The sequence below is a fragment of the Olea europaea genome, unplaced genomic scaffold (genome assembly GCF_002742605.1).
Source record: "Olea europaea var. sylvestris unplaced genomic scaffold, O_europaea_v1 scaffold2149, whole genome shotgun sequence".
Taxonomy (NCBI): Eukaryota; Viridiplantae; Streptophyta; class Magnoliopsida; order Lamiales; family Oleaceae; genus Olea; species Olea europaea.
The window spans coordinates 23174-42095 of record NW_019239468.1 but is presented as its reverse complement, the minus strand read 5'-3'; the positions used below and the strand labels follow the sequence as shown (position 1 = coordinate 42095).

General features: G+C 34.2%; 3 protein-coding genes across 9 annotated transcripts; all 3 read right to left on the bottom strand.

The window, feature by feature from the left end:
* Positions 1-1258: 1258 nt before the first annotated feature.
* On the bottom strand, positions 1259-2936 carry LOC111380475. Its single transcript, XM_023004056.1, has 3 exons — positions 2515-2936; positions 1809-1894; positions 1259-1689 (listed from the first exon to the last, which is right to left on the bottom strand). Exons 1-3 carry the CDS (start codon positions 2851-2853, stop codon positions 1596-1598), a joined length of 519 nt encoding a protein of 172 aa, XP_022859824.1. The 5' UTR covers positions 2854-2936; the 3' UTR covers positions 1259-1595.
* A 1124-nt stretch (positions 2937-4060) lies between these two features.
* LOC111380467 (shewanella-like protein phosphatase 1) lies at positions 4061-8905 on the bottom strand. Of its 7 annotated transcripts, none has more exons than XM_023004044.1 (10): positions 8556-8904; positions 7774-7874; positions 7514-7627; positions 7035-7247; positions 6007-6142; positions 5739-5914; positions 5335-5423; positions 5092-5161; positions 4666-4778; positions 4061-4573 (listed from the first exon to the last, which is right to left on the bottom strand). In XM_023004044.1, exons 1-9 carry the CDS (start codon positions 8776-8778, stop codon positions 4689-4691), a joined length of 1212 nt encoding a protein of 403 aa, XP_022859812.1. In that variant the 5' UTR covers positions 8779-8904; the 3' UTR covers positions 4061-4573; positions 4666-4688. The 7 variants fall into 7 exon arrangements, with proteins under 7 accessions (XP_022859812.1, XP_022859814.1, XP_022859813.1 ...); XM_023004046.1 differs by having other exon boundaries at positions 4061-4523; XM_023004045.1 differs by having other exon boundaries at positions 4061-4512.
* An 899-nt stretch (positions 8906-9804) lies between these two features.
* Positions 9805-14253, bottom strand: LOC111380468 (ran-binding protein 1 homolog a-like). Its single transcript, XM_023004050.1, has 4 exons — positions 14007-14253; positions 13745-13896; positions 13518-13643; positions 9805-10398 (listed from the first exon to the last, which is right to left on the bottom strand). The coding sequence occupies exons 1-4, from the start codon at positions 14156-14158 to the stop codon at positions 10163-10165; spliced, it is 666 nt and encodes a 221-aa protein (XP_022859818.1). The 5' UTR covers positions 14159-14253; the 3' UTR covers positions 9805-10162.
* Between the last annotated feature and the right edge of the window lie 4669 nt (positions 14254-18922).

Sequence of the window (18922 nt, the reverse complement as noted above, 5' to 3'; positions counted from 1 at the left end):
AATAGTTTTGGAATAGTGTTTTTTTTAAGAACGTATGATTAAAAAGTAAGAAGAAATTTTGTATTAAGTGCAAAATATGTTATTGTAAGAATGTGTGATTGAAAATGAGTTTAAAAAGAAAAGGAAAAAAAAAAGAGCTCTTTTAATGGTAGTCAAACAGGGGCTTGATATGGTATCAAAGGTGGAGTTTTGGGGGATTTTCTATTATGACAGCAAAAAGAAAAATTGATAAATTTGATGAGAAGCTTTAAGAGGAGTCATTGGAAATTTTGCTTTGGGGGAGATGCCTGACGAAATTCCTATAGAAGGCCTTGGAACAATTTTAAACCAATGTGAAGATTTGTTCTTTGGTAGTTTTGAAGACAATCTCATATAGAATACAATTTCGATTTATATATCCTATCCATTATAGGAGTTAGTTTGTACGTCCCACCACGTCAAAGAGAAAAGCCTTTATGTTCTATAAATAGGAGATTCCTTAGTACTTCGGTTATATCCCAGATAGTTAATGGCTATCTTGTTGTGAGATATGGGAATCCTATATAGTTTCACCTAGTGTAGATGCTTTTTGCTGGGGATGTCAATTTGAGTACTTTTTGCTCTTTTGATATTATCTCCTAGTATATATTTTGTGTTGGTATAGGTAGATGGGTGAGTTAGCATTGAGTGCGTAATACTCTTTTGTATTCTCCCCAATTAGTTATAGCCCTTGTTTGAGCCCCATTTTTCAACCAAAATACATTCTTAAACAGTAATTTGATATCATTTCAATCACACATTATTCAATAAAATAATATTATACACAAAATCAAAAAAATTTCCTTATTTTTTAACCACATATTTCTACGCTATTCAAAAATTCATTTTCTTCACAAAAATGGGGCTCAAACAAGGGCATAGTAAAGTCGTCCTGTCTCAGCCCCTGGACATATGGCAAAAGCTAAACCATTTTAGTACACCTCTAATTCACGCTTATACTCTAATATAAATTCTATACGTTTAACAGTATTAAATGGCCTGATATGCTTACTGCACAAGGTTAATAATTAATGTCAGTTCACAATTCTTTACCGAATTAATTTGTTGTTTTTAACATATCCATTCAAACTTTATGGCAAAACACCAAATGAAAACAAGGAAACCAGCATACCTTCGAATTTCTTGGTTTTCATTTCTCCACAGAGAAAATTGAACAAGCAGCCTAGTTTACATGTTTAAAACCACCAGATCATATTTAAAAAAAAAAAAGGCAAAGAAAAGAATCACAATGCAACATTAGAAATTACAAGTGACAATGCTTCCAGCTCCTGATCTAGCAGCCAATAGCAGTCACAAACGCAAGCCTCTAGCTTCTAAACATGAAATTGAGTATGCCACCAGTCTTTGGATTCCATTATAGCATGAGACTAGTAAAGTTTCTTATGTTCTTTACTGAAACCAGCACTTTGTTTCTTTTGCTTCTTTTTTCTTCTTCTATTCATTGAGTTTCTTCACTAAATACAAACCTAAATTTGATTATTATTAGATACTACTAGAGCACGTCCGATTTACCTTAAGAAGAGATGAGAATACAGCACTACATAAACAGTAAAATATCACAAATGCAAACAATGATGGCATACCTGGCTTAAAACTGTGGAATCAAGCTTTTCTTTAGGCCCATTGATGCAAACATCCAAAAGGTCAAACCTTGATACAAATTAACATTAATTATTCATTGGACAAGTTATATCAAGAGAAGGGCAACTGAGAATTTGACAACGTAATGCAAGCCCATCAGAACCAAGTTTCATAATAATTAAATCTACCCTAAAATATCATTTGCTCTCTTGTATAATTCAGCTGCAGCAGGCACTTTTTGAGCCTCCACACCCATTCCAACAGCTTGTGCACCCTACAAGAAGAAGGCAGATGAAATTAACTTCTGACTGTGGCATGAGTTTGACAGTAGAAACAAAAGTCAAGCTCAGCTTCATTCTGGCTCTTGTACATGGTTTGAATTCATCATATTGAAGGTTTCCTACAAAAATGGCTTCCTTGCAGACACGTCTTGGGATATCATATCCCCCTCAAAGAATCAACGCCAATTCAGCTCATCAGGATTTCCGTTTTTCTGTTTGGTGCCAGTGTAGTAAGCCCCATAACAAGTAATAATTTCAAATTTCAAACATTATCAAGAAACTATAGAACATCTTTCACTTATTTTACAGGATTCCAACTTCAGTCCTCTAGGAGACAGACACGCTGTTTATGACTTCAGTGAATAAATCACCAACAATCCCCTCAATTACACAAAGTTCGTTTTTTTACTAAAACTACAACTACTGTAGGATAGCTCACAGTAGAAAGGTAGCAACATTTATGAAAGAATCTCCTCTCTCTCTCTCTCTCTCTCTCTCTCTCTCTCTCTCTCTCTCTTTCTCCCTCGCGCCCAACAATGAGCCGTATTCCTTTAAATTATACACAAAATTACGAAAAAATGGTATAAAATAATAATAATAAATAAATAAAAACCTGGCCAGGAAAAAGAAAAGCACGGGAGGGCCTATAATCATTGAAGAGCGCATCGTCGACTACAGTGGATTGAGATCCAACAGCGATGCTCATGAAAACCCTACCTCGTCTATCCAAATTCTTGACGGAAATTCTTGGAACATCATTCTTGAAACCCAAACTACTAGTCGAAATTGAGCTCCTCCTGAGGGAAATAGAAGGAAGCACAAGAGATGAAGAGGCCATAGTGGAAAACAACGGAAATTTCGTGAAGATCAAGAAGGAAGATGGTATGGATCGATTGAGATTGAGAGAGGGGGAATGATTGTGGTGAAGACGCAGAAGAAGGTTATACTGCATTAATAAATTTATCAAATTGAAGGGAACTGCTGGCGGAATTTACGAAACTAATGGAGAAATTGGGCAGAAATGAAGACATTGGAGTTAGCTTCACAGCCCAACGGCTATACCGAATGGGTGGGACCATTGGTCACTCCACTTTATACTCCATATTCAATTTGGTTATCAAACTTATTTTTGTCACAAACTCATCATTAAACTCTACAATTCATTTCAGTTAAAGCATCCATCTTAATTCCGTCTATGGCAATGCGATGGGCGGGACGGGACAGGACAGGATGGGGCCGTCTTGTTTAATTATTTTTTTACCTTTATAATATTTTATTTTATTTTTAAAATTTGATTTCAGCTCAAAAACACAAAAGTAAAAAAGATTCAACGGGTTTGATGAAATCGGGATGGGAATCATATTTCTCATCCCACCTCGATTATTTAAAGGGTCAGGCAATGTTGGGTGGGATATTGCCATCCCTAATTTCTGTCGCGATCGTCTATTTTGTGTATGGGTTAATTGTAAAAGCAATCTCCAATTTTTACCCTATTTTTAATTAGGTCACTTATCTTCAGTTTGAAAACAATTAAATAATTTTATTTGTGTTATGCATGCATGGCACTCCACTCCAACTTAAGAGTATTGTAGTGGTTATTGCTCACATTTCACCTCCAATTGTACTTGGGCCACTTAACTTTAATTTAACAGCAATTAATTTGATATTTTAGAGGAAGATGATGAGTCAAAATTTGATCATTGAGATGAAAACCTGAAAAAATCGTTATTTAAAATTACAATTCGTCAACTCTTTTATATAGTTTGACGGCGCCTAAACTGATTGCTTTGATTCATGTCATAATAAAGTTGATTGGCTCGATTGTTGCAAATTATCAGTGATCTAATTGAAGTTGGGCGATTGTCATTTCAAGTTTGGACTATCCACGTACATTAAAATCAACTTTTTCTTTTTTGATCCCCTTTAAATACACAATTTCTCCAACATATTACATACAACTTAAACATAACATGTTTTGCATTTTTTAACCCTAATAAAGGCAAATCGTGTTAATTTTCATCTGTCGCTCATGTCATAGTAAATATAGGCATATCGAGTTAGAAAAGTTATTAAATTTCATGTGTCACTCATGTCACAGTAAATATAGGCATATTGAGTTAGAAAAGTTAGTACCACACTTAAAGATCTTGCCCAGGAAATAATCGGCTGATTTTCCAAACTGATTCATACCACCTCAAGCACTCTGAAATTTTTGTTTCCAATTCAATTTATTCAAGTAATTATTGTATACAAGAGGAGGACTGACCCTACTTCTTGACTCTACACCAACGATTCAAATGCATTTCAAGAAAGCTGGTTCTATTACAGAGCTAGCAAGTATATATATCTGACAATAACACCATAGCTGGCTGTCTTAATGTTGCTATATGACTCGTTCAAAAGACTTGAGTAAATTCCCACTTATAATGCATTGTTCGCCCTCAATGAATTTTACACACAGCAGAGCAGCAGCTTTGGCACAACCACCGGATTTTCCCTGTGAACACTTGAATGTACTCAGTATAACAATGATGATAACCACAGCAGCTTCTTGAATGCAAAACAAAAAACGCTCCCTCTGCTTCTTGTTGGTTTGTGCTTGTGTCATGCTCTGAGAATTAACTAGAGTAACTAATTAGAATTCTGCATTGGATAGGCTCGAAGGTGAACATCTGGGAAAGAAATGCTACAGCAGTCAGCAAATCTAATTTGCTAAAACAATAACTTAGTGGATAATATAGAAGAAACATCGTATTTGCTTTACCTCGAAGCCTAGTCTTCTGGTCTCTATGTATAATCAACAACTTGAAGCATACTACCATGTTTATCTCCTTTGCTCCTTATTGCCCTTGCTTTATCTTCTCTTATTTCTAGAACCTAGTGAAACAAAAATCAAATATGACCCTTATCTATCATATCAAGCCACCATATTTGACTTTTTATCTTTAGTATGGGACCCATAACGGCTATATTTTTCATTCTTATTTTTACAATAATGTGGCTCAAACGGGGGCTATAATTTTAGATAAATTTTACAACATTGAAGCTTGAAGATGTACATAAATGAATCAATCTCGATGAAGAAATTGATACAGCTATTGCTGTGAATCACTTTAAAACGTAATAGACGCAAATTGAGTTAAGGTTGCAGATTAGCACCATAAAGTTGAAACAAGAAAATGAAGTCTACCTCGGGTCTTGAATCAAGAACTCCGCTGGACATCCCCACATCAATGCGCCATATAGTACAGTTAAATTCACTGCAGAACAACCAAACCGTCATTCAATCTACATAAGATCAATGCAAATCAACAACCCTAAGAAAGGACACCGAGGATGGAAAATCAACCTTTGGTTGTATCAAGTGACATCACGTTGATGTCATCGGTTTTTACAAGAATAAAGAGTTCAAGAAATGATCAAGATTCATTACCAATTCACTCCTGTAGTTTGTGGAGTATGCCCTACCACCATTGCTTTGGCACCTACTGCTTGGAGTGTCTCTTCAAGAATGGATTGGATCTGATTAGAATCAAAGTTTAATCTGTATCAGCATTTTCTTTCGGAAGAAAACAAACACTGACACAAAAAAATTAAGTGGCCAGCACTCCAATTTTATACCAGTACCCAAAGGAACTACACCATCTGGATTGTACCTTTGGCGAGTTTTAAAGGAATCAATTGTTCAACAAAGAAAGTCTCTTCAACCAGTGTGTAAATGAACTCAACAAAAGGGACTAAAAGCAGCTTATAGATGGATTGTTTACTCCTTTTACTTTGGATCCCATGAAATGAAATTGAATAATTAAAAGGGTGTGAAACAATAATACAGACTACCTGATCAATTTGATAATCTTCCAAATCCAACATGTCTCTGGAGTATAGACGACTCCACACTACACTGTCATACCCTCTGGTGGCTATGAAGGGGAATTGCGGACAATCATCACACTCATTGAGGCCTCTCATCCAATGAGATACTTCTCTGTTCATTCTCTCTATGCCATACGCAACTGCAGCATGAACAATGACCATGTAAGTCGTTAATTTTATAATCTATTGGGATGTAATGAGCAACATATATAGAACAAATAGATCTATTTACCGTGATGAGGAAGAAGGCCACCATGACAGAAGACCCAATCATCAACCTTGAGAACAACTGGATGTCGTGCCAATTCGGACGCCAATGGACCACCTGGTCTTAGGAGAACCGATCTTGCAATAACCCCCTTCTGTCGCTGTCCTAATGGGTGATGACTGAATTAGGACAGAAACAGCACAGGTGCAGAAAACTGAAAGAAACTACTTACTTTTTCTTTTCATAAGAATAACTATATTGTACGAGCATAAGATAATGTTACAATTTAAAATCTCAATATCTACTGGAAGCTTCAGACAATGTTCACTTTGATGTTTCAATGGCGTTTTGTCAAAGCTTATTCACAGGAGAAAATTTTGTCAAAGTCCAATGCAAAGCATCTGGCAAAGCTAATTCCAAAAGAGAGAATTTATCTTGAGGATAGTAAAATCAAAGTATAAGTATGTTGATAGTGAGAAAGATCTCCAATCTACTCTTCTGGCAGCTCAAAGTTGAGGACAGCGAGATTCTGAATGAAACTGTCTTTGTTACTGAATAAGGGCCAATCAATATCAGGCCCTAGTGAATCTTTCTAGTACTGAAACTTGTCCCGAATGTTTCTTTTAAAGAATAGAAGAACAAAGGATTTAAATAGAATGCAAACACACCATGGTCATGCCTACAAAACAGAAAGTGAGTCATGGAAATTGGATTTGAGTATGCACTTCGGCTTCGAAGTATTTCACATTCTATTGGTTTTAACATCCGTTGATGGGATCACAAAAGGTTTTGGATGAGCTTTTGAATCCATAGTTTTGAAACAATACAAAAACAAGTGAAGTATTGAGAGGATTTCAGGGCCAGCATAAACAATTGTAAAATGCTTGATACCCAGAAACTATCTAAAAGAAGTACGATGATTCCTTAATGTGATTTGAAATCCGTAGTTCAAAATTACTCTTACCATATTTTGCAACCCCTTTTGGTACACAGCATCTCAAAGTTCCTATAAATTGAAATAACTGAAGATTTAATCTCTGTAAACAACATACCTTTACTAAATTCCATGGACCCCAATTATTTTGTGAAGCCTGACGATGTTCTCTCCACCTATTAGATACACCAAACCAACCACCAAATGCTTCTTCCCAATTATGGTCACAGTATTCCAAATATTCAAGGAAGTCCACACACTCATCGAAGGCACCTGAATCAACATATCTAAAATCACCTTCTACATTGATGGTTTCATGATTTCCATTGACCTACAATTATCAACAGGAAAATACCATTTTATCAGCTATATCCATAGAACTTCAATGAATTAGTAGTTTCTAATCAGGCTCGAGTATTTCTCACATTGTATATTAGTAACATTAGATGAAGATGCTAAAACCATTTAACCACATTATGCTAGTATAACAAGACATTCGCAAAATGTTTTCTTTATGCAGACAAGAATATTAAAGACTGGAGAGTACTAGCCAAGAACAAGGGGACAAGAACAGACAAAGAAAATAAGAACAAAAACCTGGAAAACTGCGCCACCATTAGCTTTTGCTTGGATATCTAATGACTTCAACAAGGATAGAATTGCAATTTCATCATCACCCCTATCAAGTATATCTCCAAGCTGAATCAACACCTGGTGGCAAATGTAGAGATGCAATGGTAAAATCTCTTGCGATTTGATGATAAAATTCTTCACTTGACCAAAATGTAAAACTTAGTTTATACAGTTCTTCTCCAACTGTTTGTATAAGCATCCAAAGGAATAAGTGAAAGATCTACCGTTTCTCCACCAACCCATAAGTTACTTCCATCACGACTTAAGACACCAGCCATCTCAAGAGCATATCTAGCTTTATCCAGATCTCCATGCAAATCCCCAACTAAGATTCAGTTAACAATTAAGTTACACGGAGAATGAAAAATGTAGTGTTGCAAAATACATAATAAAACTGAAATTCAAAAATCAACTACTAAATTTGGTATTGGAAAATGCACTGCAAGACATGATTGTGTTTTGGTTACATCACATATTTATTATAATTTTCTGGACACTCACTAATTAACTTCTTTAATCCAATACCTCGTCAATAAACTTTACAAGTTGGATTATATAACTGAAATGACTAAACATCAACTCAAACAGATATATAAAACAAGAATTGGAAATATATAAAATAAGAACAAGAACACAAGATTTACTTGAAACCCAAGACGGGAATAAAAACCACAGGCAGATGGTGGAGGAGAAAATTCACTATATCAAAGATGAGTGCAGGAGGTGCGGCTACTCCGAATATATATAATACAATGGAATACTAACACATATTGGAGTCCTAATAAAACATGCCTAACATACAATGGAGTCCTAATCAAATAGGCCCTTCTTTCTACTACCAGCACAGACCCTCATTTTTTCCATGATTTTAGTTTCACCACACACGTACCACAAACTTTTCGACCCGGCCAAACAGAATTTGGGTCACGTACTCTAACAGTATAGCTAGTAGTATCCTTTGGTAATGCATGTACTGCCTATAAAAAACAGAGTTCATAGATTGTACCGGCCACAATTCGACGACCTGGAGCAGAAACGAAAGTGGGTGGATGGCCATTCACAACAACGGGCGATCGAGTGGATGATGATGCAGGAGTAGTGATGGTTGTTGAAGTGCAATGTAAATTTGAACAAGGAGGTTGAGTTTGATGATGAACAGGTAAAGAACAGCTTAGCCTTAGAGAGACTGATGCTGCAGCAGCAGCCATGAAACAACCACTCATCATCATTCAATCCTTCATTCTCTTTCTGCTTTTTCTTTACTATAAATCTTATTTTTGTTTACAAATGAAAGAATTACGTAAAGCTTTTTGTTTCGAGTTCTTGGAAAGAGGATGTAAGTGTTTCACTTCTAACCACGTATTTGGCATCTTTATCTCTTTCTTTCTCTTCAACAAGAGTTGCTTTTTATTCGTTTTGGACTAAACTACCCTTCTGCTTTGGACCTTGAGATAGACAATTGAACCATAACATGTTCGATTTTTAAATTTAAGCATCCTAATGCAATAAATAAAATTTAACTAAAAGAAAACAATAACTTAGGGGAAAAAAAAATCTATTTCAAGACATGTTTTATAAATACATTTTATACATGATCAAGACTGACATACAAGGAAGTAAACTTCGGAAAAAGAGTTCGAGAATTGTCGTTCTCATTTGACAAAAAATATTTTCATTTGAGGTGTAAGAATTTTAGTTGTGAATTTGAACTCTAGAATCAAAATGAAAACAAAAGCTAGTAGGCTAGGAACATGTTTAGGAGTGCTTAAAAGCACTTTATAATGCATTTTTTTAAGTAGCACTCGCACTAGAAATTGATTGAAGATCCCTCGATTTATTGGAGCTGGAAAATATTCAGTGAAGCCCAAGAAAGGAACTATTATAATGCAGTAGGCTCTAATTGTATTTGGAATAAAAATCCGTTCTACATAACTTTTGCTTTCTTGCTATTTTAAAAGTGATTTTAAAAAAAGTCTCATTAGATCAACTTCTTTTAAAAGTTATTCGAATCTTTTGACTTTTCAAAAGTCATGTCAAACGAACACTAAGAGTTGGCAGAATTTTCTGAAAATCATTCTCCTCATTGAATCTTAACAACTTTATCTGAATCTTCTCCAATTCTTGCAGTTCTGCTTCTCACTTAATTTCTACTGTCTGCTCGGGTAAGGTCTGAAGTTTAATTTTTGCATCTTAAGAAAGTTGGGGAGGGCATGAGCAAGATTCTAATTGGCTGTATTTAAGGAGAAATATGAGGCTTATTTCCAAATCACACCCATCCCAAACGCAGTTGAATACATGAAATAGCATCAGATTCACTTCTTCAGTTACACCAGATGGAAAAAACACATAATAACATTCCAACAAGCCCTCCAAAATATCTTGGTCCAAGATGCTACCATAAGCATAACTCCACAAGCAACTTGTTATATCAACCCATAATACTGTTTTCAACCAAAAATTAAACTTGTGACCGGAAATTGGACTTGAAGTTTGACCAAGCATACACATATACGAGGCATTACCATTTACCACCCCAAAATCAGAATAGCAAGAAGTGGGTGGCAACCAAGTTGCTGCGACACTTCTATTCGTCAAACTGTACAGGCTCATTCTTCATGTAGATGGAAGAGGCCCTTCATCCTTCTCGGCACTTTCAGATACCTTCTCCTTGCCAGCCGCGGGGGCCTCCTCGGTTTTCGCTTTGGCTTTTTCTTTATCTTCCACTTCGGTTTTATTATCTTCAACGCTTAACTTCTCTAGCAGCCCAGCCGTTGCAGAAGCATCTTTATTTTCCTCTTTCTTTTGGGATTCAGCAACCTCTTGAAACATTTCCATGAAGGTTTTGCAGTCTAAAAGAAATCAGAAACGTTATAATACAAAATTAACAAATATGATAAGAAATTTAAAATTTTGACATTCAAGAACACAAAAAAGGAAGTAATGTTGAAATAATATGTATACGTGGAGGAAGCAAATCTCCCATCTTCAGGGAGAAAGGATATCACTATTTTACAAGAAATTGTATCTAAGCTGGTAATCCCCAAGCAAGGTCAATTCTTAGATATTACAAAACTTGTTTGGATAAATACATCTGTATCTTGTTCCTCTTCCATGTATTCTAAATGAATTCAATTCAATGAGACACAGTTTTGCTGTTTTTACAGTAGAAGTGCCTTCTTCTGAGCATCTCCAAAACAATCATTAAAAAAATGGTTATGAGGTGAAGTGTATAAGAAACAGAAATCAGCCACTAACGAGAGTATAAAGAGATGAGATGAAATCCATCGGCAACAATAACAATTGATGCGCACATAGTGGGTACAGAGCTTTTGCGTGCTAGGTGCTGGAAGAACTATTAAAGCAAACATAATCACCACCAATTCTAAACTTGTCGTGGTGGGTATTGTAACTTATAAACATTACATTACTTCAATGTTCTTAACGGAATATCCACAAAACCATATAGCTTGGAGGTACTTTTGACAAGTTGAAATCAGCAACAAGCTTAATTATCCTTGTGCAATTGGAGAAGTCAGCTTTTCTACGTCACTTTCTTTTTCAGATAACATGAGTCACATTGCACGAGGATAAATAGCTTTCTAACCACATAAGTTATTCTCTGACACTCAGGATCCAGGACCAGGAGTTAATAGAAAATAGTGAAAAGAGGAATCATATAATATCATTGTAGAGCTGGATTATAAAAGAAAGGCATTTTAAAAGAACAAACAAAAAGAAGTCATCAGTCTATCTAAATAAAGGGTGCCGAAAATATATAGAACTCATTAGAATCTGATGTATTTTTTATTTTTTTTTACTAATTACTACAATTTCAACAGATAAGAAACTCAAAACAACCCAGCACGTTAATGATTCACTAAACAAAACTTATCTAATGTAAAAGGCAGAGATTAGTTTTTCACATGAATACTGACTCTGCATATCAAATGTTTGTACGAGAACTTTTAACCATTATCAGGTTAACTGGTGAACTTTTGGTGAACGCTTTTAGCATATGGAGCACATTTTCTTTTTTACAGTTTGACATCAATCATCTCCTTATGGAATAGAAATATGGTTTCAAATTCTTAACTATTGTACATATTTACCCAATTAAAAAAAGAATTGGAAGGTATAAGAGTTTATACATATATTAAAACACGGACATAAATGAGAGAGAGAGAGAGAGACTCTTAATAATGGCAGATGCAGCATGACAAATAGAAATGCATAACATAAAAGGCATGGTCTCATTACCTGTAGTTTTATTGCACATGAACACACACCCAATAACTCCAAGTCAAGAATTTCTTTCCACTTACTATTCCTGGTTAACAGATACATTCTACGCAACATTTATATCATGTCAATTACGTAGATCATGTCAACCAAATTGAACTTTTTGGCTCTATATGAATTCACTATTTGGTGGGACCCAAGGAACATAAGTATCATCCAACCAATATTTATTTGGGATTCTGGTAAGTAAAAATTTAAGATTGATATTTCAATTCAGAAAAAAATAGCATGGTATCAGAAAGAAGGTTTTAGTAGCTGGTTAGCACAACTGAAGAAGAAAAAATAACCTCGTGTCAACCAAGATCATTAGTTGGAATCATAATGTTGGAATGGTATCAGAAATAAGAGCTTCTTGGCTGGTTAGAAATCCTTATAGTAACTAAAGACACTACATTCCAATTCCAGCTTAATATCGTACTAATACTGATAATCCTAGTCTAAAGATGCTCTTTTAACAAGACAAAGTTCAAATATATAGTAGATCACTCACTCATCTAACTGCCATTAGATTTTATCTATACCGTGAAAGATGATTGAATCACAAGGAAGAGTTTAAAATGATCTATAAGGAAAATGGGGCAAAATACAATCAAGCTAAGCACCTTAATTGGTAAACTCGATAAAGAAACTCCTCTAGAGTCTTAAGTGCACAGTGTAGATGCTGATACGATATTGTTGTGTGATTGTTTCAATTGATAAATTTTTTTTGCACCCCTAATCAAGAAGGTAATATAATAAGAAAGTATAAAAAGAATTATTACAGGTAATAGAGAGAGAAGCCAGTTGAAAGAAAAGGAAGGAGGAAATGGGTGAACATATTATCTAACAGACGACTAGTGTGAGTAAAAAACTAGTTATGCAAATTGATTTTCACCATGGTCATGTGACTACTTCCCGCACAGCTTCGGCACAAAAAAAGAAGAATGTGCCACCTACACTCCCTCACACGCATACTGACATAACTAGCACATAAAAGAGAGGCGTCTCCTGTAATCTCTCCACCACATCAGGTACGGACTAAGGCCACTTGTCCACCTCTCTTGTAACAGAATGTAAGATTATGTCATTATAGCCCTGTGTGCTCCAACCCACAGGTATAGCTCTCTGATCTTCTTCCAGCCCTCTTTATTCTTTTGAGATTACCTCTGAAGGACTTTCCGATCCTCCACCGACTTGAGCATTTGAGTTTTCAGCGATGTCCCCAGGTCGTTTTTAAGTCACCAAACTTCATATATATAGATAAGTTTCTAACCTATAAATTTAGTTGTACCTGTCGGTAGGTATTATCTTTCCCCTAAACCAAGTTGGTTTCCTCAAATCTACAGATGCAGATACATTTTTCTTTCACTATGGTTAAAGTTACGAGACAATTATCACACAACAGTTAATATATTAGTAACTGAATGAAAAGGAAGTAACCAGATTCAGCTAGTCGCATTCATGTTTAACCATGAGCCAATTACAGTGCCACATATACATATACTGACAAATTATAATAAAATGTGTACCTCACAAAATTTAACTCAAGCATATGTGAAGTTAGAGCTGTTTACAGCAAGAGATAAGTAGATAAATCAAAATAAAAATCAGGCAAATAATTCAGGAAGACACGTGCACATACTGATCAAAGAAAGAAAAAATTAACGAAGTACAAATAGATAGTACTTACTCTCTACAGATGGAAATCTAATACAAAACATTTCATCCTTGAGTTCACCATCTGCAAAATCCGATGCGTGCCACACACAGGACTTGTCATTCCCTGCATGCTCCTGGACAGTCATTGTCGACAGAACTGCCGAAAAAAAATATAAATCGCATTACCCTACAACAAATCTTGAGAAACAAACAATTAAAATACTAATTACTTATGTAGGAAATGAATGAAAAACAAACCGAGATGATTTGCGCAGATCTTGAGGGTTTTAGATTGGCGCATAACAAGGCGAACTTTCCCAGTTTCCTTATGCTTGAGGAACTTGACAGTACCAGCGCCTCTCTCTTTCCACTGGTTTCCGTCTTTGTCAAAACGATAGAGCTTCGCCTTTCTAAAAAAAAAATAATAATAATAATAATAATAATAATCAATTAATTAAAATTTGAAAAAGTGACGAAATTTAAGCTTAAAACCCTAAACAGATGGAGAGAAAGTTGGTACAGATCGAGGATGGGCTGTTCTTCTTCTTCGCCAGTAGTGACGTAAATCTCTTCGAGCTTGACAATGGGGGCGACTTGTGCTCCTGTGTCCTCATCCTCCGCTCCTGCCGCTGTCTCTTCCTCCTCTCTGTGCTTCGAATCGTTGCTTGCCATTTCTTATTGTCAGTAGAGAGTAAACAGCGATAATTGATGGTCGTGTGAATTTATAGTTTATATGCGAGTGCTCTATAAGACGTGGAAAATTAAAATGGCTCAATCTAAATTCCACTGAGACTCGTGAAAAACGAATATGAATAAAGATATATAAGTACAAAATCTTGTTCACATACTCACTTTCACAAAATTAGCAGATTTCACATGAATTTAAAAAATGTTGACTTGTTGTCCTCACCCCCGTTATGAGTAGTAAGTACGAGAGTTTGTAAAAAAAGTTTGTACATGTAGTATGATTCAAGGAATATTATCGCTATTAAATGATAAAAGCAAAAATGCCCTTAAATATATTATACAATTAAAAAATACAGTTGTGTTTAAAAGACATTACTATCTTTTTAGTTAATAATTAAAAATCAAACACTTCCTACTTAAAATTTCAAAATCAGTTAATTTTTCTTATGTGCTTATTCCAACTCAGATAAAAACACTTTCATCTTTCATCTGATTGTTTGTCAACTATTTTTTCGATTATTTTTTATTACCTCTAATATTTTTCTTATAATTAAAAGTTTTGTTTCGTCATGCAGATATGGTCGTAATCCCAATTTGTTATTTTAGTAATTTCAAATTAGACAAAAAAAATCAATGGGTATAGAAACAGAAGAGTGATGGACGTGGTAGTTTCACGATTTTCATAACATCAAGTACATCATATACAGAACTCTATAATGATTTGTAAAACAAACTGAATGTTGATCACTCTCAGTACCACATGGAACTGAGATTTAAATTCAACGAACATACATTCATTTCGATTCCACCTATAAGGATTTCTTCTAATGCTGAAATGAATTATCTACTTGAACTGAAGAAAATGTATACGACTCCTATTTACGTGACTCGGATGGAGGGGATCATAATGTTAATGATTTTTGGGATACAGTGAAGATAACTTGTGAAGATGACGTGGTTATTCCCTAAACATTTACACACACAATTCCCTTAGTAGTGCACGACAACGATAATGAAAATGAAAATACTTTTATAAATAAGGATTTGATTGTTTTATCTCGTCAAAGACATGATTGGGGTGGGACCATGGAGGTCGGATCGAGTGGATCGTCCTCTAACTCCTCACGTGTGATTCCGAATAGTGATGATTTGTATGTCAAACAACTGTTTGAAACGAAAAAAAATTGCAAGAAGTTGTGCACCTAATTGCACAGAAATACGACTTTGAGTTCAAAGTGAAAAAATTGAACAAGTCGTTGTTGACGATCATCTGCTTAGACGACAGTTGCTGTTGGCGATACGAGCAACGAAGATAAACATGAACGAGTGCTTTGTTGTTCGCAAATATATACGAGAACATACTTATGAAGTTGGAATTCATCAAAATGATCAGAGTCAAGCCCGAATTTGATTTATTGGTCGATAGATAATGCAAAAGTATTATGATCCACAGACGATTTACAAACTATCGAACATTATTAACGACGTCTGTCAAGATTATGGAGTGTTCATAAGCTATTAGAAGGCAAACTAATACGTATTGGAGGATTTAATGGGCTCGACGGAGAAAAGTTATGCTAAATTGGCCAGGTATTGCCATAACATAGAGAAAATACTCCTGGCTTCGCATTTTTATTGAGAGGGAAGGTAAGAATTGCTTCAAATTCTTCTTTATGGCTCTTGAACAATACATTTGAAGATTTCGAAATACTATGCGACCCCTAATCTAGTCGATGGTACAACTCTGAAATCTAGATATCAAGGTAAGTTGATTATTGTTACATATCAAGATGTCAACATCCAAATTTACCCTCTTGCATTCGACATAGTCAATATGGGGAATGATCTGTTGATGTGTTGATTCACTAAGTTGAGGAAAGTAATTGGGAAAGTCGAGGACCTTACATTTGTAACCGATTTGGGATCGACTATAATAAATGGTATCGCTGAAATTTTTCCTGATGTACATCATGGGTATTGCATGTACCATGTACAAGGCAACTTAAAGACCAGGTATCGAGGCAAAGATATCATTTCATTGTTCAAGAAAGCAGTCAAAGCTTACAATGTTGAAGAGTGTAATAAGTTCATGGTTGAAATACGAAGTAAATCGTTCCAAGCGTGAGAGTATCTAACAAAAATGGAGATTGAACATTGGGAGCGCTCATATTTTTCAGGAAGTCGATACAACATGATGACGTTAAACAATGCGAAGTCTCTCAATTCATTATTCAAGAGGGATCGAGAATTACCTATCATCGAACTGATTGAGAACATTCGTAATAAGTTGCAACAGTGATTTCACGATCGACGTGCGGAATCACAGAATTACACGAGTGTGCTAGTCTCGATGCAAGAGAAAAAGCTTTCAAAGCCTGCAGAGATTGCGAGAAAGTCGAATGTGAAACCACTGAATGAGTTGCGCTTCTCTGTGGAATGTGCACGTAATAGGTATACATGGTAGACTTGACTGATGATACACGCAATTGTAAAAAATTTCAGTTAGAGAATTTTCCCTTTGAGCATGCAGTCGCGTTGGCTGTGTATTGAGAATTTGCAACGAGAACATTGTGTTCTCATTAATACACGGCTGAATTTTGGAGAGCAGCGTAGACTATATTTCATCTACCAAACGAAGCCGAGTGTTCTCGATCATATTCGTCCACTCAATACATTGTTACCACCTTTCATTGAACCGCGTGATCTAGGACGTCCAACTACATCTAGAATACCATCTATTGAAAAATTTTCTTAACCGCATAAGTGCAGCAGATACAAAGTAGTAGGGCATATTTACCAATTTTGTACAAGTCAGATTTTCCTAAATGAGAGTTAAACCAATGTGTAATGATGTCTACCTAAATGAATAGTATTTACATTTTATTTTACAATATTCAAAAATACTTTGTAATCAAATAAACAATTGTTTTATATTACAAAAAAGAAAATTCAATGTACAAAAAAGAATAATTATAAAGAATTGTACATACATTACAAAGAATAATTACAAAAAATTTAGTGTCCACAAAAATTTTACATTATTTCTTTCATAATTACAAAGAATAAATTTATGAGTCACAATTAAATTCGTACAAATCGCACGCTAACTTATTCTACTAAACATGTATGCATGATTGGCTGATTCCATCAATTTTATGTGCTATACTCAAAAACTCATTATACTTAATTGTAAACATGTCACAATCGTCCCTACAAATGAACAATAATGTGTTAGTTTGATTTTGTGTAGATAAAAATTAATTTACAAATACTTACCAAGTAGCAACTGTTTCAAGTAGCTTTCTTTGGCTTCTGTCTCAACGCTGCGTCCAGATGGTAATTTATCTTGCAAAAATTTAAATGTTAAAATATTGTATAATAAATTATGGAATAAAGCATAATAACAGGAAATTAAACGAACGGAATTGTAAGTAATATATGCAAGACGCAGATTTATTTTGTATCAACACTAATAAAAAATAAATGATTTACTAAAATGACAAAAAGGAAAAAAGGAAATTAAGAAAACAATTAAAAAATGAAAAACTAATCATGAACATAAAAATTAAAATTAAAATTAAAAAATTATTTAAATTAAATAAAGAATATAAATATTATTTAGGTTAAAAAATTAATTAAAAAAATTAACAGTCGGCCCACTAACAATCGTTAAAATTAAAAATTATTAAAATTGAAATTAATAAAAAATAATTTTTTTACCCTATTACCAAAAATTAATAATAATAATAATTAAAATTATAATTATAAAATTATAAAAATTAAATAAAGAATGTAAATATTATTTAATTAACTTTGAAACATCGTACAAAAATAAAAGGAAAAAAAATTAGGTTAAAAAATTAATAAAAAAGAAATGTTTTCCCTATTATAAAAAAATAATAATAAAAATAAAAATATTTAAATTTAAATTTAAATAAAATAAAGAATAGAAATATTATTAAGGAATTAAAATTGAAATTACATATTAAAAAAAATTAGGTTAAAGGACTATTTAATATGTTAATTTTTAATTTAAAAATATTCTTTTAGTTTTAAAAATTGAATCGATATTTCTTAATTTAAAAATTTTAACCAAAAAATATAATGTATATATAAAGAATAACAACAAACAAAATAATTAGAAAAACATAAAATAAATTAAATAAAACGAAATTGAAAAATTTAATAAAGAATAAAAATATTATTTAAAATTGAAAATATTAAATTATAAGTCAAATAAAAAAAGGGGAAAAAAGTGTGCCTGATAAAGTTGACCCACTAACAGTCAAACCAAAGACTGTTAAACTCGATTATTAACAGTCAGCTTTGCCGGTTGATAACAACCTATCTTTTTCTGGTCGAAAATAGTCCTTTTCTCGTCGAAAATCGCAATATTCGACGAGAAAAAGCTCCCCTCCACCCCAAAAACTAATCATAATCTAAATTAACAATTGAACTCTAACCTTGTAGAAGAATAAGTTAGTCGGCCAATTGGGTTGTGGGTGACGTTCCTGACTTTTGATTGATTGCTGACTGACTGGATCCCAACTGTAGTGAGTTTTCTTGGTTCACGTCACTCAAAGCAAAAGAAGACAATTGAAAATGAAGGAAAATAAGGGATATTTTTGGGTTTTGATCTTTAAATTCAATTATTTATTATTATTTTTTTAATAAAAGCAGTCAAATGCCACTAGGGATGTAAACGAGCCGGGCCGAGCCGGCTCGCGAGCCTAAAATTTCGGCTCCGGG